Source organism: Amia ocellicauda, chromosome 4, assembly GCF_036373705.1.
Source record: "Amia ocellicauda isolate fAmiCal2 chromosome 4, fAmiCal2.hap1, whole genome shotgun sequence".
Taxonomy (NCBI): Eukaryota; Metazoa; Chordata; class Actinopteri; order Amiiformes; family Amiidae; genus Amia; species Amia ocellicauda.
In genome coordinates this window covers 1,800,584-1,823,410 of record NC_089853.1, presented here as the reverse complement: position 1 = coordinate 1,823,410, position 22,827 = coordinate 1,800,584, and the positions used below count along the sequence as shown (strand labels likewise).

At 39.5% G+C, this 22,827-nt stretch overlaps 1 protein-coding gene across 12 annotated transcripts in view; it reads left to right on the top strand.

Annotated features, from left to right (window-relative positions):
* The window catches only part of LOC136747546 (F-actin-monooxygenase MICAL2), a 50,328-nt gene extending 29,022 nt beyond the window's left edge, over positions 1-21,306 (top strand). For 4 of the 12 annotated variants that reach the window (XM_066700432.1, XM_066700434.1, XM_066700435.1 and 1 more), the window contains exons 8-27: positions 1,358-1,615; positions 2,466-2,581; positions 3,083-3,209; positions 4,195-4,285; positions 5,557-5,704; positions 6,674-6,873; positions 7,486-7,595; positions 8,015-8,086; positions 8,287-8,436; positions 9,728-9,847; positions 10,057-10,266; positions 10,861-10,965; positions 12,137-12,271; positions 12,735-12,797; positions 13,300-13,395; positions 14,129-14,236; positions 14,961-15,005; positions 16,397-16,583; positions 16,859-16,938; positions 17,305-21,306. In XM_066700432.1, coding sequence (XP_066556529.1) covers positions 1,358-1,615; positions 2,466-2,581; positions 3,083-3,209; positions 4,195-4,285; positions 5,557-5,704; positions 6,674-6,873; positions 7,486-7,595; positions 8,015-8,086; positions 8,287-8,436; positions 9,728-9,847; positions 10,057-10,266; positions 10,861-10,965; positions 12,137-12,271; positions 12,735-12,797; positions 13,300-13,395; positions 14,129-14,236; positions 14,961-15,005; positions 16,397-16,583; positions 16,859-16,938; positions 17,305-17,703 — 2,820 coding nt within the window. In that variant the 3' untranslated portion in view covers positions 17,704-21,306. The remainder of the gene's footprint in view (positions 1-1,357; positions 1,616-2,465; positions 2,582-3,082; positions 3,210-4,194; positions 4,286-5,556; positions 5,705-6,673; positions 6,874-7,485; positions 7,596-8,014; positions 8,087-8,286; positions 8,437-9,727; positions 9,848-10,056; positions 10,267-10,860; positions 10,966-12,136; positions 12,272-12,734; positions 12,798-13,299; positions 13,396-14,128; positions 14,237-14,960; positions 15,006-16,396; positions 16,584-16,858; positions 16,939-17,304) is intronic. The other 8 variants (XM_066700442.1, XM_066700439.1, XM_066700441.1 and 5 more) reach the window with 8 other exon arrangements.
* The last annotated feature ends 1,521 nt before the right edge of the window (positions 21,307-22,827 follow it).

Below are 22,827 nucleotides of genomic sequence, written 5' to 3'. Positions count from 1 at the left end.
CTTAATATGTCTCCGTTTCAGCTGACATCATGCATTATGTGACTCATAGTGCTCTAATTCACAAACATTTAGAGTTCAATTGATAGTTCTTGCTGTATGTTCCTTAGGGGCAATTAAATGTGATCTAACCGTGGAAGAGCTTGAGTTTTTTCCTGTTTAACTGAATTAAGATGAATTTGCAGAGCAATGGGGTTCACCATGTTACCCAGGAAATGTGGCAGAGTAACCTCTTAATCTTTTCTAAGGGGCAAATCGCAATAACGTTTTAAAGTTTTAAAAGCTGTAGCAAACTATTCAAATGCAGCAGTTTACATATATATACACATACAGAGCTATAATTTATATGTACTACTTCAGCTGTTGGATGGTTGCCTAATAAATTACATGTTTAATGGAGCGGTTTACATGATGACATTTATTCTACCAAACCACAATGTATACAGTAGAATTAAAGACCCAGCAAATTACAGGTGAATTAGAAACTTGGTGGAAATAATGCATGCGTGTGTGCAAGTGTGTTGAATAATCTGGTACAAAGGTAAGCGGTAAACTGCCAGAGGTTAAAACAGTAATATACTGTTCCTACACCCTCTGAAGCATTGTTTGGCAGTGTTACGCGCAGCTCCTGTGCATAGAAGTGACACTGTGTTGCTACAATTCGCACATCGTTTGAAAGCTTATTCTCTTGGCCACCAGCGTGTTTCATTCTCAAACACATCCGATTCACAGTGTCCGTGTCGCCACCGTCATTCATAGCCCGGGGGGTAAATGCACATCGACTCCGGGGTGGGGGTCTCATTCAGACGGTCACAGGTCATTCAGTTTCGATCAGATTTCTTTGCCAATAGGCTTGTTTTGTTCAGAACAACCTAATGATTAATCCAGTATACATTATACACTGTAAACAGAGTTTTCCATCTTGACATGTCAAGCTCTCTATGGGTGTGTGTTGCTTCTACCAATACATGGATGGTGTTGTTTTGATCAGTAGACTGGTTCCAGAATATGTCATAATTATCAATATTTTCTGAGGAGGGGGGGAGGCGGATACCAAACACTTGGCAAACACTTGGCAAACAACACAGCAGTGGAGAGTACACATGGGATTAAAGAGAAGCACATGGATTTGGTGCCCTTTTAAGGTACCAGAGGGGTTTGTCAGTTTAAGGGGTTAAATTTTGTTAAACAAAATGATTCCATGATTTCTTTATCTTCAATTGTTTATTTGTTCTATGCTTTAATTTCACAGTACATTGAGACATTAAACTGCTTCTCTGTTTTATTTATAATTGTTGTTTTTGTGTGTGTGTGTGTGTGTGTGTGTGTATGTATGTATGTATGTATGTGCTTTCATCAGGATTACGTTGACACAGAGATGCTCCTCAGTAATGAGAATGTGAACCAGGAATCCCTGCTTTGCTACGCTCGGGAAGCTGCTGATTTCGCTACAAACTATCAGCTGCCTTCGCTGGACTTTGCTATAAATCACAATGGCCAGCCCGATGTTGCCATGTTTGACTTCACTTGCATGTACGCCTCAGAGAACGCCGCGCTGGTCAGAGAGAGATTTGGACATCAGCTTCTTGTGGCCCTCGTGGGAGACAGTTTGCTGGAGGTTTGTTGGCCGTCTTCTCCTTCTTCCTTCTCCTCTGACTGACCTGTTCCTGAGGAAAATCTGTCAACTTTAAGTTACAAATTCAGCAGTTGCCATGGATAAGGGCGTCTACCAAGAAATAAATAATAATAACGGAGATTCAATCATAAGTCTGGCAAAGAGCAATACACACATATTGTGTTACATTTAGAAACTATTATAGGAGCATACATGAATCAACATATACATATACACACCCACATTTGAACAAGGTCTGTGTTTATTTAGGGAGGAACACATTGTACACTAGAACAAAAAACATTTGTATTGTTCATTGTCTCATTCTTTATACTCTCCAAAGACATTGCAGTTGATTACCACATAAATGTATGGCCCAGTCCTTCTACATTATAATTTCAAACTTACCCCATGTCAAAATACAGCATTGCCTTCAAATCTATCAGACTTTGATCAAGTTTGTGCCAAAAGTAAATACCACTGCAGCTATTGGGATTATAGCTGCAGTCTAAACTTTGATCAAGCGTCTTTGTAATATGACCTCAAAACACGGCACAGATTTCTTTCAGCCGCCAGATAAAAACACAAGTGCTTTCAAATGAATTGCAAACACGGTGGCTTATGGCAAACACACAGACAGGAGGATATCCTGTTAAAGTCTGAGTTCAGATCACACACTCTGCTGTTACTTGCTGACCATAAATTGATTGTCCTTTTCTGTTGGTCACCGAGGCCACATTTCTGTGAATAAACATCTAATGCTTCACCTGTCCATCAAAAAGGTTGGGTCCTGCGATTGCTCAGATATTTGATGTACTTTTGAGAAAAGCTGTACATTGCAATGTTATTCCAGCCCTTCTGGCCCATGGGCACTGGTTGTGCACGAGGCTTCCTGGCAGCCTTTGACACTTCGTGGATGGTGAAGAGCTGGGCACAGGGTAAAGCGCCTCTTGAGATACTGGCTGAGAGGTAACCGTGCGTCTCTGTGACAGTGTGGCATTTCAGTTTTCATGCTTGCAGATGCTTCCGCAATTATCAGAGAGAGCAGTGCAGGCTTCCAAGCTTTCGCGTTTCTTTGTTAATGAAAAAAAAACAACTGAGAATGATCTTTCTTCTCTTAACTTCCTGATTTTACTGTTCAGTTCCTACATCATGGGATAGGGAAAGTATTCTGAAACTGCTGTTATTACTATTACCCTTTTATGTATTATGTTGCTGTTGTACCTGCTGCCATGGTGCAGTTACAGTCAAATAATCAACATGCACTGCATTTCTAATATGTTTTGTTATTCACATACTCCTCACAATTTATATGCACAATTCCATGGACTGCATTAAAAAGAATGTTTGAGTTCATTTGTACTCAAACTTGTTTACAGTATCGCTAACATTTTTCACACTGCAGACGAAATACTTTCAAGTGTTTTATATTTTTTTGTAATTGTAACTTAATTCCTTCTCTGTTTCCAGGGAGAGCATTTACAGACTTCTGCCTCAAACCACACCCGAAAACCTAGCCAAAAACTTTGAACAGTACACTGTTGATCCGGGAACTAGATACCCCAACCTCAACTCCAGCTGTGTCAGGCCACAACAGGTCAGTGATTGTTGAAAAAGACAATGTGTGGGCAGGTGGGAGTTTGGTTTTCCATTGCTCTAATATCTTACTAAGTATTTAAAACAAAATTAAAATTACTAGACTATTGTTTAGCGGGAAACTAAATTAATCAACTTTGGAAATATAGTTTAACTTCTTTAGCTGTAAGGTTACTTCTCTAATTCTCCAGCAGCGTTTCAATATAGTCATAGATTTGTGTGTTGTAGCAAAAAAACGAGAGATGGCCAGATGGCCTCGGTAATGATTCTGTGGAACTTTCTGGATTATAATAAAAGTTTATATAGAACTTCCTTTTGCTTTCATTGTCTCTGTGGAGTAGCATATGTTCTTCAGATATTTGGATGCATCCCCCAGGAGTTCGAATATCTGCATATTTTGCAAACATGTCTACCAGGGACTTAATTTGCATAAAAACAAATCCAATAGCTGGAATAATGGGCCGGATTAAATCAAAACATTGACCCACCCGCTAATAGCAAACTACAAACCTATACATCATAGCGGTAACATTTCTGATTAGAAGAAAGTGGCATCTTACTAAAACTGAAGCCACAACTGAGTACTGTTCTGTAGTTTTCTATTAACGGGTGGGTCAAAGTTTTGATTTAATCCAGCCCAACGTCTATAATAATATATATCCTGATGCTGGCAAGGTTACAGATCAGAGAACACGTGCCCACTGCCGTAACAGCACTTGTCAGTTTTCTAAAGGCATTCATTAAAATACAGCATAGCTATGAGGGTTATTGTAGGCATGTGAATGAAAATATATCAATAAGAATAAAAATAATGATGACGATGGCAACAGCAGCTTTGGCTAATGAAAAAAAAGTCTGCCCTGGCAGTTTTGCACTGTATCAATTTCTTCACTAACAGAGTGAACGTTATATGGTGTTGACATGTTGTTGTTTTGAGCGTGGCCCACATGACTGTGTTGCGGTGCGTTAACTCTGTGATTTCGTAGGTGCGCCACCTGTACATCACGGGTGAACTGCAGTCCTGTTCCCTCGAAAGAGCAGCTTCAGTGAGGAGATCTGTTAATCTTTCTCGACGGGGTAAGTTAGCCTGGAAAGGCAGAAATAATTTGATAGGCTTTGGTGTCTGGACAGAGGAATCTCTCTTGCCCTCTGTCATTTCATATCACTGCTGGACTGTGTAACACTATCGAGTTGTGGATCTGTGGATCTTTTTCAACACAATGAGGATCGGAGGGAAGCTTCTTTATTAGCTTGTTGGCAGATAACAATGCCATTGCATCTGAAGTTGCATGGCGTATGAGGGCTGTTTGAATCTAATTGGATGACTTATGACTTGTGCATGAGACTGACACAAAAAAACACACTAGAAAAACATATAATTTTCCAGTCTTTTATGCCTTTTACTGTGTTGTCCCTGACTCGCTTTGATTTATGCCGTGGAGATTAAGAGATGCTCTTTTAGTCAGATGAATAACAAGTTCACTTGGCAACCAGGGGTCACCAGTTCAATGCCCATCTCTCTCCTACTTGAGCAACTTTCTTCGAAATAATGAGATGGCCTCTTCCAACTTTGAGGTTATAATTCATTTTGCTCATGTAACAGCCAGTTTGCGTTTGCTTTGCAATGCGTTGTTTATCTCTCTATTGGGAACAAGACATTGCATTTTTTCCCATTAAGATAAATGGGGATCACCCATTGTTTTTGTGAATTCTTTCTCCTTGATCTTTAGATAGGAACAACATAAAACGAGAAGAAAATATACTGAGATAGATATGTCAGGGTTACAAATAGCACAAATGGCTGTGCCTTTTATGTAATTAATTGAAAATAACACAAATGCACACAAAGAGATTCAAATAACTGGTTTGCCAGACTATGTGAAGGCTATAATTTAACATTATAACATTAACAGAACACAGAAGCAGATGGCCTCGGTAATGATTCCATGGAACTTTCTGGATTATAATAAGAGTATATAGAACTTCGTTTTGCTTTCATTGTCTCTGGAGTAGCATATGTTCTTCAGATATTTGGATGCATCCCCCAGGAGTTCGAATATGTGCATATAGGTTTTTCACCTCAGCAGTGCAGCAGCACAATAAACGAGAGATTAGATCACCCAGTCATTGACAAAACCTTGCATGCCCTTCACAAACAAGAAAACAAAATAGTTACATAATACTCTGCGAGTAAAATCCTGCTAAATAAAAGGGTCTTCAAGTGAGCGGTTACATCTGTATACTTTCAGTTGGTTGCATTGGGTCTTTTCCATTTCACTCGTGCACCTGAGAAATGATGCATGCAGCGTTTCTTTAACTGTGTGCTCTTTTTGCATTTTCTGCTGCAGAGTCTGAAATTCGGCCCAACCGACTGTTGACTTGGTGTCAGAAGCAGACGGAGGGCTACAGGAATGTCAGTATCTCTGACCTCAACACCTCATTCAAGAGTGGCCTGGCATTGTGTGCCCTCATCCACCACTTCCGAGCTGACCTCATGTAAGACACAGTGCTACCAGTGACGTTACAGATGACAGTCATTATATGCTCAAAATGATTCTCTCATATTATTGTTTTCTAATGGAAAAACATACCTAAAAGAAAAATGATATACTGTAAATCTATATATACCTACTTTGACATGCAGTTACATTTCATTATTTCACTTTTTCCGAACCTTTAATCAGGTTCACATAAGTAAGCATTCTTATGGGCTCTCTAATTTTCTATTGTTTAGTTAAACAAGATTTTTAAATTAGTCTCTGTAATGTGCTATTTAACTGATTCGACTTTAATTGAACCCTAATCGAAATGGCACGTTGCACTTCCTCTCTCTTACTGTAGTCCCACTCCGCCATGCACAATAAGAAATCCTCTTTTTAAATTCTATTTCACTTTCAAACAGATCTCTCCATATTCATGTCACACATGTTCACATGGATGAAGGGAAGGCTCATAAACTTTGAGTCCTAAAGTAATTCGGAAAAGCTAAATAAATGATTTGTGATTGTTGTGTGGCCTTGGGTAGATGTAACATTGAAATTGAAGTGTTATGAATATTGTTTTTAATGAGTGGATGGCTAGCAAATGGTGTTCCACCCATACTTGAGAAGAACATACGGCAGGTTAATCCTTAATGCTGGTCTTCCCTCACTAGGTCGCACGACAGCTGTGATACAACATAACACTTAGGCCAGCCTGCTCGGTACTCTTATACTCTGAATGACCTAACTGTGTTGATTACCACCGCAGCGGAGGGAGAGGGCAGTTTGGATAGCGTTACCATGTGTTATAATTCACACATATTATCCAGGGTAATGAATTATTTCTGGCACCATGCAGGCAGTTACAGAGGCCTACCAGAGCTATATTTCCCCAGGACTCGCTCCTGTCTGTCATGAAAGGCTTCTCCACTTTATGGGCATGCAGGGCTCAGACTGACACCACTTTCCGCCGTTTGTCCAACAGTGACTTCGACTCTCTCAATGAAGAGGACTCGGCCAGAAACAACCAGCTGGCATTTGACATTGCCGAGCGTGAGTTTGGCATTCCTCCCGTCACCACGGGGAAAGAGATGGCCGCTGATGGGGAGCCGGACAAACTCAGCATGGTCATGTACCTCTCCAAGTTTTACGAGCTGTTCCGGGGGACACCGCTGCCAGCATCAGGTAGGATAGCTGATCTTTCAGTAGCACGTTCTGGCAGCTTGATTGTGAATACACAGCTTTTAGCCATAAGTTATGCTAGCCCTTTCAGGGAAGTCTCACACAAATGGCACCACAGCACACTGGTTATTTCTTTGGGAATGCAGAGAATGAAAATGTATCTCTGTTTGGAGAGGAGAAAGAACTGTAGTATTCAATTATCTCTCTGTGTGGGAAGGATAACTGAGCACCAAGCTGAAAATGAAAAATCACTGATGCTGAAGGCTTGATTGAGATCATACCTGAAGTTTTTTGTTTGTTTGTTTTATACAATACAGAGAATACTTGATTGATGGGTTACACTGAAACCAATTCATAATGTTTTCATAATTCATAATGGATAAAGTAAGCTTACAGATCCAGTATGTAATTCCAATAAGAACAGTTTTATTAGCAGGCCTTCATTTGCAACAACAGGCACATTGGCCTTGCCCAGTTTTTTCCATTGTCCTTATTTAAGTATCCTGAAAAACAGTTGTTTTTAATTCCATCATGGGATGTACCATACATTCAAATGAATTTCATTTAAAATATCAAAACTCCACTTTTAATATGCACCTATTCAATTGATTACAGCTTTAAGAAGAGAAAGCAATCAAAACAATGAAGATTATTCATCCAAGACAGCCAATTCTGTTTACAACAACTTGATGAATTTAACTCTGCCAAGGAAACGGATACCAAAGGTAACTTCTGTCAAAATGGAAAGCATTATTTTCATGCAATCTGCAAAGCTGTCTGAATGCTTTCTCCTTTTATTCTTGGTTGTATTATTTACAATTTTGCAACTTGGCAAAGGTACCAGTGTGCTACTTTTACTTTTGTTACTGAAACCAGAATCTTTATTATTGTACCTAATGTAAGGCTGATGTCCAAAAATTATAAGACTACAGCAAAATGTTCATAAACACAGTTCACATGATAGTTGATCCTGGACAATGTAATCCTATCTCATACTTTGGGTAACTCTATGGACAAGCAATCAGTTGGAGTGATTATATTTAATATAGATGGCAGATCACAGATAGATTAAAAACTACTTTCAAAAGAAAGTAGCAAAATCAGGAATTGTTGAATGCTGATGCTGGATGTTGACTTCTTTCAGGATGACAAACCGTTAGAATATAATGATTCTACAAGCAAAAGGAGAAGAAAGGGCGTGAATCATTTGGAAGAGGTTTGTTAAGAGCATATGTAAATAAGTATATTTAAGCTGAATCTAGATCTTCCTGTATGACGACATCATTCTTCTGGATGTTTTGCATCTAATTCGTCCTTTATCACTTGCTAGTAAAAACAAACAACAATTCTAAAAATACGATTCCACCACACTTTGTTTTTAAGGATGGTAAACATATTTTCTTTTTTTTTTCCCAGGCTAGAAACTCTTCCAATCAGAGTGGCAGCTCGGGCAGTGAGTGTGGGGAGCTGAAAGATGGACTGAATCAGAACAAAGTCAAATCCATGGCCAATCAGCTGCTTGCAAAGTTTGAAGAGAACGCGCCCAGCTGTACACTACGGCGGCAGGTCAGCATTGATGTACAGACTGCAGCTCCGTCTGCAAGCTTTTATTTCATATTTATTTTCCATTTTAGACTTTAAAGCAGTCAACATTTCCTTCAGCTGTTTTTTTTGTTTTGTTTTTCTAACCACCTTACGCACAGTAATTAATCAATCAACAGAAAAGGATGGAAGTGACTCAGACATGACATACCTGTATGCACCTTGAAAGTTGATTAATGCCATGCAGGTGCAGGTGCATACCAAAGGCAAGGTGTGAGCGAATCAGCCAACCTACCAGATAAGCACTCGAGTGTAGCCCATTTCTTCCTCACTCCAGCACCAAGTTCAACCATTCTGAAAGTGCTGATGAGGGGGGAATGAGCTCCTGTCTCATGTATAAACCCTCCCTTCAGCATGAGGACAACAATCTGCAAGACTAAGTACCCATAAATCCAAGCCTCCAACTGTGGTAACATAATAATCCTTTATGAATACTGGGCTTTGTCTTTTAAATACGCAGACACACTGTAAATCAGGGCTCTGTGCTTTTTCATACTTCTTGCTGTCCACCGAACCATTTGGACTATTTGGACTTACAGTTCAGGAGCATCACAGGGAAGTGGAAGGTTTTAAAACGGATTTTGAGAGAGCACGGCCCTTCCTGAAACAGCTGGTAGTGTTCCAGAAGTAGTAAGATGTCTGTTCAGAGAGTGTACGTGTGTATTATTCCTTGCTGCTTTATTTCTGAAAGACAGCAGCTTGTCGTGGGTCATTGACAAGGCTGTTAAAATTCAGTTGGTATAAAAGACTGCAGATTTTTGCATGTGGATGTACACATGAAAGAGTTTTGTACTGTAATTCCACTGGCATGTACAGTGAACCAAACTTTTAGCATACTTTCAGCATAATGGATATGTTTTAATTATGACCATACTGAGCTACTAACAGATGTGATTGTTTGGTTTCTGTGCACTGCCAAACTTGTTGGGGGGGTTTCCAAAATGTCTCTTTCGTCCAGCTCATGCCACTGTTAGTATCAAATAGCATTGTGGGAGATCTGGCAGTATGTTTGAAAACTGTATAGGTGCGATGGGAACATTGTTCATTTGTACCATGCACTCAGTTGCTGACAGACTCCTAATCATTTCTGAAACCTTTTTTTTTTTTTTTTTTTTTACTTAAGCATAATATTCCATTCTTTCGTGTAGTCTAGCAAGTGCTTTTCTTTTTCTTCCTGTCCCTTTTCCCTTTCAAATTTCCTCTTTCTCTCCTGCTGACCTTTCTCCCGGGCTTCCCTGCACCGTGTAAATTAAAGGCCGCATGTGAGTCGAATGTGGAGAGGCCGCCACGGCCTCCTTCTCTTGACATGACTGAGAACCCTCGCTTTGCCAAACCTAAGGACCAAACCCCTCCTGAAAATCCACAGAAAAGGCAGGTATGGGTCAGTAGCAGTAGCTTTGCAACTTCACAAAGTTGATATATTTAAAACAAAACTAAATATGGTTTTAAAGTGGTAAAACTAAAATATATTAGACCCATAATTTTTTAGTAAACAAAGTCACTTTCTCCAGTGTAATATATACATTTTTAATCAACACTGCTTACAATAAGCAAAGGCCCTTCCCATTTGCTGTATATTTCCAGTTTCAGTCTTCAGCCAGTGTTCAATGTGTGCTGGAACGGACAAGCGAGCCACTGCACAGCCCTGAGTACGTTCGCAGGAAGCCTAGGCAGGCCGATAAAACCCATGTGCCTCCGGACAGCTCGGATTCGTCGGCCTCTTGCCGCTCCGCTGTCTTAGCTGTGTCAGGGATGCTTCAACGCCTTCAGCGGCTTGAAGAAACCATCACTCAGGTGACCAGCTTGCTTTTCTTCTTTCTCCTTTCTTTTCTACTTGGTGTTGTCTGTGATTCTTCAACTTTACTGTCCCCGCAACTGCAGATTACAAGCAATAGCTTTTGGACTGATGCGGAGCCTTATACCCTACCTCTCTCACCCTCTCCTGTGCTCCCTGGCCCATGCAGGCCCAAAAACATGGCAGCCGGCTTCTCCCAGAAACCTGTATCCATCTCACACAATAAGCCCATCTCTTTTACATAACACAATGTCAAAAGTAGTCAACTTTGCCAGGTACTGAAATGGGATTAATATAAAATACACAGCTTTACACAGTGAACTGATTTTCCAGCTATGCACGCTGGCAGAACTAGAACTGTTGGTTATAAAATAATAAAATAAAAGAACATACACCCAAGTGTTGCTGGGAAACTCAGCTTGAGCTTTATTGGAGTCAATAACCTATATCATAACATCTGTGTAAAACATTACTAGTTCAATTTTAAAAGGTCTTAAATGAGGCGTTTTTCTGGGAAATAATCTGCTTTCACTTATTCTTCCAATTTCTTTACATATTCACCCTTGTTGTCATTTGCTTTTCACATCTTCCAGAAGAAAGCTCAGTCTCAATCAGCTAGAGAGTTTCAAAGAAAAAGTGTTAAGGAGAAGGCAGCCCACCTCTGTTCTCTGTTTGGGTACATGGCTTTTCAACCTCAGGTGACTATCTGTGACCCTCCTCCCTGCCTGCTACACCGGACCCCTGGATGCTTGTGAGCTGCATGTCCTGTAGTGTATAACCTTGTTGCTCCAACTCCGTGTCTCTATCCTCATCAACCTCAGGAACATTGCATGGGTTAGAGACCAAACATCTAAATGCTGTATCATGATACAGAGAAGTCTTATATCATTGATCCACAGGATTACCCTTCACCCATCCCCTTTACACACACATTTATGTCTATTTTTCCAAGACTTTTGACACCATCATTTCAAAAGTTGTGGTCATGTTTTAGGTTCATTTATTTTAAATTAAATGTTTGGAGTGCGTGTGGTTTTGCTCCCTTTTTCCCCGAAGCTTGCAAATAGACCTTATATAAGACCCTATAAAACTTAATTTGCCAGTACTCACAACAAAATAAAACAAACTTACAAAAGAAACAAATATGGCCTTCATGAACACACAGCCAGTCCAATGATTCTTTTATTAAATCATTATTAACAGTCTGCTTTTTGCCTCTATTATTCTGCCCAGTAAACCTTGTAATTGCAAACATGGGAAATATAGCACTGAGGAATGAAAGCAGGATGTCTATACCAGGGTGATCAATGAATTCAGTGATAAAGGCTGTGAAAGAGTCTTATAAAACCAGTTGTTTCTCAAGGATTGTTTTGTAGGTTCAGCATGTTCAAAAATACAGTTTGGCTCTAGTACCGCAAAACTACGGTACCACAAGAGCTACAGTTCATTGCATCCCTTGCAGAGTGTGCCAAATGTATAAACTATTTTTTATAACTATTTTTTTTTCTTTGCATGTTTACTTCTTTGACATAAGCTGACATAAAGCTAATAGCCGTTAAAGGGTATGTGGCGGACTCTTCATTCTCTCGGCAAACAAAAACAATGAATTTCTTTTGCATTCAATGGACTGTCTTCTACTCGATTTCAAGTGACCCGTTTACACATACAGAGTCCGTACACCTTTTCAAAGTACGGGGAGCTGTCAGTGATGATGCTGGTCTGTGGTGGAACAGGACCATCACTTGGCCTGTTGTTCATCCGTTAATTCATTTTATTTCTAACTCTGTCTCTCCACACATGAACTGCTCTTTATGTTTCCTCGATTGGTACATTCCTGACTCACTGCCAACACACATCTGTGCTGTACAGAGTGCCCTGCCTGCCCCCAGCACCCCCCTTCCTAGGCCAAAACCACCCTTGGCCTCCCTTTCCCCAGAATACTGCGCTGCTTCCTCATTTCCATGTCATGCCTCGGCACCATCTCCTGAACGACCCCCTCCTCAGGTACCATGTTTCAACACATTCGCCAGTTCCATATCACCGCTCTGAGAGGGAACATTTTCAGTCTTTTGTTTAAAAAATGTAGATACACTTCAGGTTGACATCTGTAGATGTAGCCAGACAAAGGACAGTGAGGATGTTATTATTAATGAGGATCCAATACGTTAACTGTCCCACAATTCTAATTTGTATGCCTGGAGTATGTAATGCAAACTATAATACATGCACTAAGTGCAATATACAACTCTGGAAAAAATTAAGAGACCACTCCAAATTCAGAAATGTTCAATGCTCTTAATTTCCAGAGCTGTATAATAAATAACAAAACAGGTGTGCTAGGTTCTCTATTGGAAGTAACTCTGTTTCCTGTTTCCTGTCATGCTCATTTCCCTTTGAATGCTCTCATCTTTCCTCCCTAACTGATTCTCTCCTGTATCTCATTGAAACACTGACGGATGAAACTCAGACCCTAGATAAGCTGCAGTGTAGAAATGCTGAGCCCAGGGAACGGGTCGCTGAGGGGAATGTGGTGAGTGTTTCCTGCAGAACCTCCTTAAACCACCACTCCTCACTATCCCATACTGAACAGATTTCATGAAGCTGACGTGAAATGGTATACTGTAATTTTAAATGGACAATTTGACAAGCAAGAGACAGCACAGCACAGGATGACAAGATGTTTTTATCTTCGAAGTGCACCTGATACTTGAGAAAAATATAATCTTCTTGTTTAAAAATGAATGCACATGCAATATGTTTTTTATGAGCCTAATAACAGAAGCTGACAATTTTTTGTATTAATGTGACATAGCTTTCTTTTGCCCACATAATTAATAGGTTTATTCTTTTTAAGTCTAAATCATATTTTTATATAAATGGGAAAACATGTTTTTAGTACCATAGGTGATTGTAGTCTACACTAATAGGCTAATATGTGCATGATTTGACTTTAGAGGGGAGAAATAGAACAGTAATGTCTTGCAGAGTTGTTATTATTTAAATCATCTTGACAATGTTTTCTTTAATTGTAGTGCAGTGGAAATGGTTCCTCACAACTAATCTTTCCAAAGCACATTTTTGAAAAGCCCGAGTCTAAGCAAGCTCAAACATTAGGCTCTTCGGGACAGGTATCTGCTGCTTTTGTGCTGCTTTTTCTTTTTCTTTATAGCCATTGTTTCTTTAATATGTCTAGCACTAATCCCGAGCGGTCCGCCGTGTGGAAAGAAAAACTAAACTGAGCATGCGAGGAACAATTGTTGTTGTTGGATTGCAGACGTCTTGTGTGCGATGCGCTGTGATTGCCAGAATGCCTTTCAGAATAACAGCCACTGCTTATTTATGTTATTGCACTTTATGGAACAGCCTGCTCCTCCTCCTGCCCCAGTAACGGAATGTACAATACACCCGGCAGACGGCAGCAAGAAGTATTACGAAAATGCATTCCTTTGTGTCTCTGCTGTTCATGAGCAGATGTTTCAACAAAAACTCCTCTTATTTTGATAAGGCACTCCTCTTTTGGGGGGGTTTGTTTTGTGAACCACATACTTCAAAACCAAGGAGTAAGTCAAACAGTGAGCGGTCACACTGAGGGAGAGTGTTCGTTCTACAACTTAAGTGCTTAAAAAAACACGCTTAAAAATACTGCTGCAGTTTTGTGAATGCATGGCTGTATGTCCTCTGGAGCTCTGCTGTGTGCTTGTACTTTGAATGCCTGCTTTTCTCAGAGGCTTCCCTCCCTTCATTTGTCTGGCTGTCACTTGTCTTGATATTCTGTGATGATTGCTGAAAACTTCTGTCCACTCCAGCTCTTACTTTCCCGTTTCCTTTTCCGGACACTTTCTCTCGCTCTCTGCGTGTCAGATGACTGTGGGGAAGGTATCTTCAGTCATTGGGGCTATGGCTGAGGTTCTAGTCACCCTGTATGAGAATGATCACAGGCCCAAGCCTTGTTGTGCATCGCCTAAGCTGGTAAGCCACACTGGAAAAGCATGGAAATATGTCTATTAAAAAATTATCCCCCTGAATTGTTTTTCATGCATGTGTGTTCCTTATGGCATGCTGTAAACATGGCAGGAGTTGTGATATTGTATATCAATCTCAACAGAATGAAGTAGACCCTTTCATATAAACAGGGACACATTAAATGTCAATTAAGTATAATTATAATAAAGTTAGAAATTTTAAATATTTTTAATCTTTGCATCTATAGGACCCTTTCCCCTTTGTCTATAACGTGGGATATGATTTCTATCAGCATATACACTTTGTTTTCTTGTTCAAATTAAACAATTTTTTTAATGTGTGTGTGTGTGGGGTGGTGGGGGTTAAACCAAGAGCACACCCATTTAGTAAACATTTTCTTTTAGACTGATACATGGTAATTTTCTAGTAAGTAATTAACTTGAGATAGCGCAATCCAGTTTATCTTGCATAACTGCAAAACAGTTAGCAGGAAGTTCACTTCACACCGGAGGTATGAAAAGAATTTAACAGTGAACTGAGAGAGTCCTGAATGCTGGGACGTTTTATTTTGTGATCTGGGTGTTTCAGCAGGCTATTCACTATGATTCTCTTCATCAGCAAATCAAAGCTTTTCTGTGAAGATTTATTTCACTTCTCAGTCCTGAGGCAAGAGCTTAATAGTCCCAGAGTCCAGGCACATCATGTGGATATTGTTTGTCACTTTTTGCAGAAGAATTCTTCAGCACAAGGAGGAAAATCCAGAAACCCTGGCCTGGTAAACTACATAGTGCTTGATTAGACCTACCCTAGGACATTTTCACATCTTAAATAGCTTGCTGCAAATGGCCAACATGAATGAGTAATTGGCATTGAAATCTATTTTCACTGTGTTTGTCTGTGAAATGTGGATTTGCTACAGACCATTAGAATGGTTCATAATTGTGACCCAGAATTTAAATTCAGTTCCTTAAAAGCCCTTTCTTGATGTGGTGCATTTGACATTGGATGGTGTAGGTTTTTCATGTAATATTTCACAATTTTTTCCATTCTACAGCAGTACTAGTAGTGTACTAGTATTAGTAATAGCATTGCATTAGGTGCTGTGTGTGTGTGTGCTCATTCGACAGTGGGTAAAGGCACTGCAGATGAACTCCAGAATGAGAGGATGAAGTTCTTAGTTCACTGATGTTGAATACCACTGTACTGATCTTTGTGAGGGCACACTTTCTGATGAGCTAGTCTTCTGACATTCTTGCAATGAGCATCTCAGTCCTTTGTAAATGCAGCCACTTGTCTTCCATCTATCTCACCAGTTTATGTTTGTCTGCACTTTTTTTTCCTCCTCACCCCTCAGCAGGCCTTGCTTGTGGCCCCTGCAGGTGGTCTTGAGGTCTGGCTTCTTTTCCTTTCTGCTCCTGCATCTAATTCTGCTGTCTCTGAACACCGGTGTCATGTCTGCCATTCTGCTTCTCCGTACCACTCCTCCCTTTTCTGTGGCTTGAGCTGAGTGCCAAGGAGAACAGAAAAGTTCACATTTCATATACTAACACCCTTCTGTATTCAACTAACAGAGTAGTGATGGCAGTGAGTGCTTTCATATTGTATATGCTTTTGCTGAAATGTTTTACATTTGTTTTGTTGGTGCTTCCTTTCATAAGTGCCTAATAAGCATGTAAGGATTTGACAGTTTATTATATGTTTCTGCAATACATGTGGCAGTGTACATATCAGTGTTTTTTCCACTAAGAAGATCAGTATTTTTTTTCTATATGTGTAATCATGTTCATTTATAATGTTTTAGAATTAGTTTTTTATTTGTGAATGTTCTGTTGTTTGCTTCCTGCTTCCATTGCTTTTATAAATTAGTGCTCGTTTGCATAGATTCTTCATTTCTTTTATTTAGCTGCTCCTTATGCCCAAGCTGAAGTGTGCAGAAGTTTCTACAGGTGTGCAGATAACCAATTCCCCAGTTCAGTGTCTTTGGTCTGTAATACGAAACAAGGGGAAACGAAGGCATCTGTAAAGCTGGACCTGCTTTTCCAAAAGTCTTTCTCTCTGGATTAAGTGTTTTTTTTTACCCCCATTGTATCTGATAATTCCATTTTAGGCACACCTGTGAGTCTTTCCCCAGGCCAGCTCTCATAGTTTCATTGCTTTTCTTCCCAGGGGTCGCTGCGTAAGGAGTTTCCCCAGAACCTGGGCGGCAGTGACATCTGCCACTTCTGTAAGAAACGTGTGTACGTCATGGAGCGCCTCAGCACCGAGGGCCGGTTCTTCCACCGGGAGTGCTTTCGCTGTAATGTCTGCAGCACCACCCTGCGCCTGGGCCTCTATGCCTTCGATGTGGATGAAGGTAAGTGAGTGGGGGGCAGGGGGGTGTTTCTGATCCTTAGCTACCTTCCCAAGAACAATAGTGCACCATCTTGTCACCTCGTCGCATTTTCCTATTGAAGATACCTCCGAAAAATTCCAAGGCACGTCAAAGCTAAAATGAAAGTATTCAGGCCCACAGCTGACCTCTGTAACAATACAACCTCCTTTTGTTTTGGGTTTGTCTTTTGTAAAATCACGGTTAATTCACGTGGTTACATCTCAGAAATCTAACTGCTGTTTTTAATCCATCGGTAGGTACATTTTACTGCAAGCCTCACTTCGCTCAACGCAAAGCCAGTAACAAGCACAGAAAGAGGCGTGTGGACCTTCTGGAGGTAAAATGAATAAACGTTCCTTCTTTCTAGTGTTGACGCTATTAATGAACTCAGTGTGGTTTAATTATTAACTACTCATTTAAATGTGAGCCTCATTTTATTCAAAAACTTGTTCAATTTCAGAACCATTCCAGTGAAACTTTGTTTATCGAAAGTTAGGTCTTTGTTCAGCTTGTCTGTGTCTGGGTACCAATTTGAAATATAGCTGTTTACTGATAATCTGATTAATTGATTAAGGGGGAAGTGCAATATTTTGTAATTTGTAATGCAGAATTCTCCCTAACGAGAATAAATCGCAAGAAAGAGGCACCAAGTACATTTAAGTGCACTTTGATCACAGGGGTTGGGTGTGTTTGTTTGTCTCAGGAGTGCATGGGGTCTCAGGCGCCGGAGGACTCGAGGTCACCCACCCGAGAGTCAAGCAGCACTTACTCTGCCATGGGAAGCCTGGAGAGCCAGCCCCCAGGTACCCTGACTTCCTTCTTTAGGAAAAGCATAAGCTGGCCGCTGCGTGTGACCCGGGATGTGTTTGATATCCCCAGACGCCTGTCTCGCTGGATGCATGGTACAGTGCACGCCACCAGCCTCCATTTCAGGGACAATGCCAACGATTATGCCTATCTATATGAGCTGTTGAGCCTGGGGGTGCCTCTTCTGTGCATGCTCCAGGAGATCCTGGGACACATGTACGCGGAGGCGGGGCCCCTCACACTTGAAAATGTGCTTGAATGGGTGGAGCAGCATTTAGGCGTGAAGCTGAACTAAAATGCAATTTGAGATATGGCCCACTGGGTACCGGAATGTGCCTTTCGGTCTGTGGTGATGCCTGGTTTGAAATGGACGCAATGTAGCATTCCTGACGGGGCCGGGGGGAGACATGGCTCTGTCTGACCTTGTGTATTAAACACCTCATGATTACCCGACAAACGGGCTTCAAATATAATATTTGGTATGCGCAGCTTTTTTTTTTTTTTTATAATCCCTTACTGCTTTTGAACTAAAGTGTTTTTTTTGTTTAAGACTATTTTTGATCATTGACATTTTACGTACTTACTGTGATCTTGACGATATAAATAAATGCTGCAGTTTTTCACAATAGCGCTTCACAAGTGAAGTGAAAAACTATTTAATGGCTTCTTTTGAATAGCTAATAGCATACCTTTAATACTATGAAAGGTTATGCACAATGTCAGACATTGACCCGTACACTTTCTGAAGCTCTTATGTGTACTGCACGGCATCCGATTCAAACCACATTACACAGTTTTACTGCAATGGAGTTTAACAATTGGCTTTGGCAACCTAAGAATGTCTCCCTCTTTTCCGTGCTTCGATCAGGTTACCATTGTCTAAAGGATTAATTGAAAGCACTTTAATTTTAGGACCTGCCTGGGCCTTTAATTATATATGGGTATTGCAGAACTGTTTGTTAAAGTTCAGTCTGCAAATATTAAGTATAGCTATGCTGATCTGGACACCACACAGAATGTTTACTAAACTGAAGAGAACCAGTTTTATAGTAATGTGTGCTTTTGTGTTGTGTGCAATGGAAATGCCAAACAGTTTTACAAGCCATGTTAATTTTTTATGATTATTTTTATTTCTTTTAATAGACATTTTGTTTTGTTGTCCGTTTTACTGCCATCAGACAAATTAGCTTAAGTATTTTGTACACTATACTTGTTTTTATGTTGATTTTAAATTTGTTCTTTACATTTTTTAAATTTGAACAGAACGCACAGTGTTATCTTCGTTATTATCGTCGTTCTTCTCTGATACGTAGTTTACATTCACATTTACTACAGTTTACAATTACATGTTAAAATGTGTCAATGGGAATGTGTACAAGAGACAAAAAACAGGCTTTCAGATTAAATTGAAGTAAATTGTTTTATTGTTTTATTTGAAAAAGGAAAGAATAATAAAATAAAAGTAGTTTTGCAGGTTTTTTTGTTTTGATTTTCAATTATAGTACATTTTCCATAGCTTTTACACTGGATATACATTTTGTATAGGTGTCAACTTTGCTTTCATATTTTCTGTCATATTAATTAATATTAATCCTCTTTCCATTACAATGACTCTAAATTTGAAGCCCCTGACATGTCATTCTGAATCTTTCTTTCAGCCTTACTTAACTCATTAAATCACTTATGATCGAGAACAAATAGCTGTATTTGAGTGTGACAGATCATATCAAAGTGTTTGGGTAACATTAAAGCAATAACTGCATACTGAACTTTGACCAGTGGGTGGAAAATGCAGTTTGAGAACATGATGTGAGTGCCAGAAAGTGCACAGAGAGGCAACTGTAGATTGTTATACCGCAACATATTATTTTCCCCATTTCTTTTCATATATCCTAACAGAGTCATTGTCTAAAGAAGCATGCACATTCAAGTAACATTGAAAGAAGCAATGTCAGGAAATCAGGGTATTGTAGAGATATTTCACTGTCCATTCATACACAGAAACATGGGTTCCCCTTCGGTCTGCTGTATAGCTTTTGGTCACCTAAAATGTGTTGATTGTTGTGCTGTTAACAGTACTGAATCAGAAAAGAAAATCGTTATCATTTTTGAAAAGCTGCTTGACTACCTAAAACATTGAGTTGAGAGAATTGACAGATCCTGAACAAAACTGACTGTCCATATTTTATTATAATGAATCTGATGGAATTTTACAGAGGCAGAATAGTGGACCAATTTTCAAGTTAATTTTGGTTATAGCTTAATACCATTCCAGTATTTATATATATATATATTATGTGTGTGTGTATGTATGTGTATTTACAGAGAAACATGCAAGCTTACATGTATGATTCCATATACATGTGTGATGTTTGCATTTATATACATCACATACATACATATATAATAGTTTTGACCAAAGAATTTTGCCAAAAACTGTTTTTACACATCAGTATTTCCACACTGGAAGTTGTTCAAAAGCTGTAATAAACTTCTTAATTTGTAAGCTTCTTGAAGTTTTACAGGACGTTAGTAGTATTATCATTGTAGTGCCTGTTAAGTAACATCCTGGTTCTGGTTCAAAGCTTCATCTTAACTTGAGTTATCAACTCTGATGTACTGAAGTTTAAATCTCACTTTTGTCCAAATATCCTTGTTCAAAGACTTAAATAGTATTTTATGTGTTTTTCAGACAAGCAATGCATTGGGCGTGTGATAAAAAGTTTACATGAACTGTATTGTAATTTACGATTTAGATGCATTCACGCTGTTTACCCTCTGGAAGGCTATGTGTAGCACAATATATAGTATTGGTAGCTTAGGGACAATATTTTGGAAAAGAGATCAAACAGAACCTGCGAGTGCCTTAGCAACATGTCATATTAATCTGCACCCATGTCTTTTTCATTTTACTCATGCTGTACACAAGGTATGGTCTGTTTGTGTTCTATATTTGTTCCCACAGTCTTTCCATTTCTGTCACCACTTTTTTGAACACCTGTCCTTCCCTTGGGACTTGCCTACTGTACATTATACCTGCGTTAACAAAACTAAGACTTCCTTTTTTTTCTTGTTCTTTTCCCATTCCTTTTTCTTTTTAAAATGTGCTTGTAGTCTGTTTCAAGTTTCCAGTGCTGCAACCTCTCATTGGCTGAAACATGACAGTCGCAAGGTGAATGGCCGGCATGGTCATGTATCGATTGTAATGGCTGCTGCCAACACTGTCCGCTTTTAACAGCATATTAACCTTTAGGATGAAGCTGCATGGGTCTTGTGTATTAATGCAATTGAACTTTTTTCCTCACTAGCAGTTTCTAAACTCACAAAATGTATTATCGCCCATATGTCCCAAAGTGCTAGACACTACAGCATCACTGGCTTTAGAACCAGACTTCTCAACGATATGAAAACTAATATTACTGCATTTCAGTTCACACTTTGTTTTCATTGAGTCAACGCTTACCTTACTAACAGAAATGCTGTGGCATTTGCGCTTAATCTGCTTAACTTCAGTGGTGAAACTCAAAAGTTTCAAAGAGACTTTGCTTGCAAAACCTTCCTCTGCCTCGCCCGTTTTGAAACATACATTCATGTCTTTCTCTCTGTATATTCTTATTTTATTCTCTGTTGCAGAACCATCTAATGTTTCAGAAAGCCACTCAAGAAATCTCTCTTGTTCTTCCTAAAAAAAAAAAAAAATTGGGGTTCTTGCTATGGATCCTAATTTTGCACATTTTACAAATTCACAACAGGAAAAAATGTTTTGTAAATTTAAACTGTATTTATAAAAACTTCACCTGCAATCCTGTATTTTGCACAAAGAAAACCTGTTTAGCTTTATTTATGATATTTAAAGCTATAAGTATACAATAAATGGATTGAATACTTTATAAACCTATGTGCTTGCTCCTTTTCCTTAATTTTTTACTGTTTTCATTCTGCTTAAAATGCACAGCATTTCAAAGGTGTATTAAAAATCAAACCCATCAGACAAAAGTTCAAAGTTTCACATTTATATAATAGTCAGTTATTAACCTGTTTGAATCTGAATTAAGTACGCATTGCTGATTTTTGCACAACACAACACAACACAACCATGCCTGTGAGAGCCCAAGCACCTGCACTTTGATTCACAGAACTAGTGTTTGATCAAAGTGAAATTAATCCCATTCAAAATACACTTAATGCAGCTTAAGGTTTTAAATGACTTACAACTATGAGTTTTACACCCAGCCTTTCTCCCGTGCCGTCTCTGTACCTTTTTGCATTACTCACAATCCACTGGGACAGATTTGGGTTGGTCTGCTGGCTTGTTTCCAGGTCTCTTTCATCACTGATAAGGCCTGCTGTTGGACATGTTCCTGGATGCCTGATGCACTGATGAGATTCCTGCGCAATGAGATCACCTTCCATCTATAAACCCCTGTTACTTAAGGCCTTCACGTCTAGTCATACCAGATAAAGCTTACTCAAAAGCTCAAAAGTCCTACTTATTAAGAGAACTCCACTCTTCTTTGTTAAGCAATTCACAACTTGTACCTGGAAAAATTAGTGTCCCATTGCCACATACTCTAGCTATGAATTCCTGGGTGAACTCTGTTGGCTTTTTTTTACCTAAAGAGAATTAAAACTGACAACAAGAGACTCTGAGGGAAAAAGAAAGCAACCAAGAGACTGTATCATGTTTGCTCAGCCACTGGAGAACATTTTCTTATCCCATATGAAGTCTGTGTTGAAGTCAAATGTGTCCGAGGATTGGTAGTACATACACTGACCAAGACTGACTCCTTGTTGTGCCCTACAGGAACGTTCTTGTAAACAACCTGCATTCAGAAAGATGAAGTAGAGCATGAGTTTTGTGAAGGTACATGCTATGCACTACAGTGATTCAAAAAGTCACAAGGATCATGCTTATCTGATCGTGGGGCTCCTCCAAGCTTGCAATCTCCTTTACATACAACCCACCACTCACATCACTGTCATTCTACTGTGATTGTGCATTGAATCATCATGTAGCACAGCAAAATAAAGTGTTTCTTTGCAACCAATTACATGTTTCTGGACACCTCGCATATTCTTCCTGCTTCAGATTGAAATATGACAAGGAAGCTGCACAATAACATCTACAGAAAACATGCATGCCAATTTGCGGGAAAATAAAGTGTTTGAGGCATGAGTCATGTGACCCGTCTCTTGCTGCAGAGGTTACTTGCTGAAATGGAAAACATTGCTCAAAAAGTATTAATGCACCAGACCCACGGCAACAGCTTTCTGAGTGTCATTATTAAACATGTGCCTAACATGTACGTAGCACAATGTGTTCAGCTGCTTTCTTTGACTTTTGTTTCACTATTTCCGTTTCCACTTACCTTGTTCTTGTAAGAAATGTTCAGGTCAGTATATCAATGAGATCAAGGTG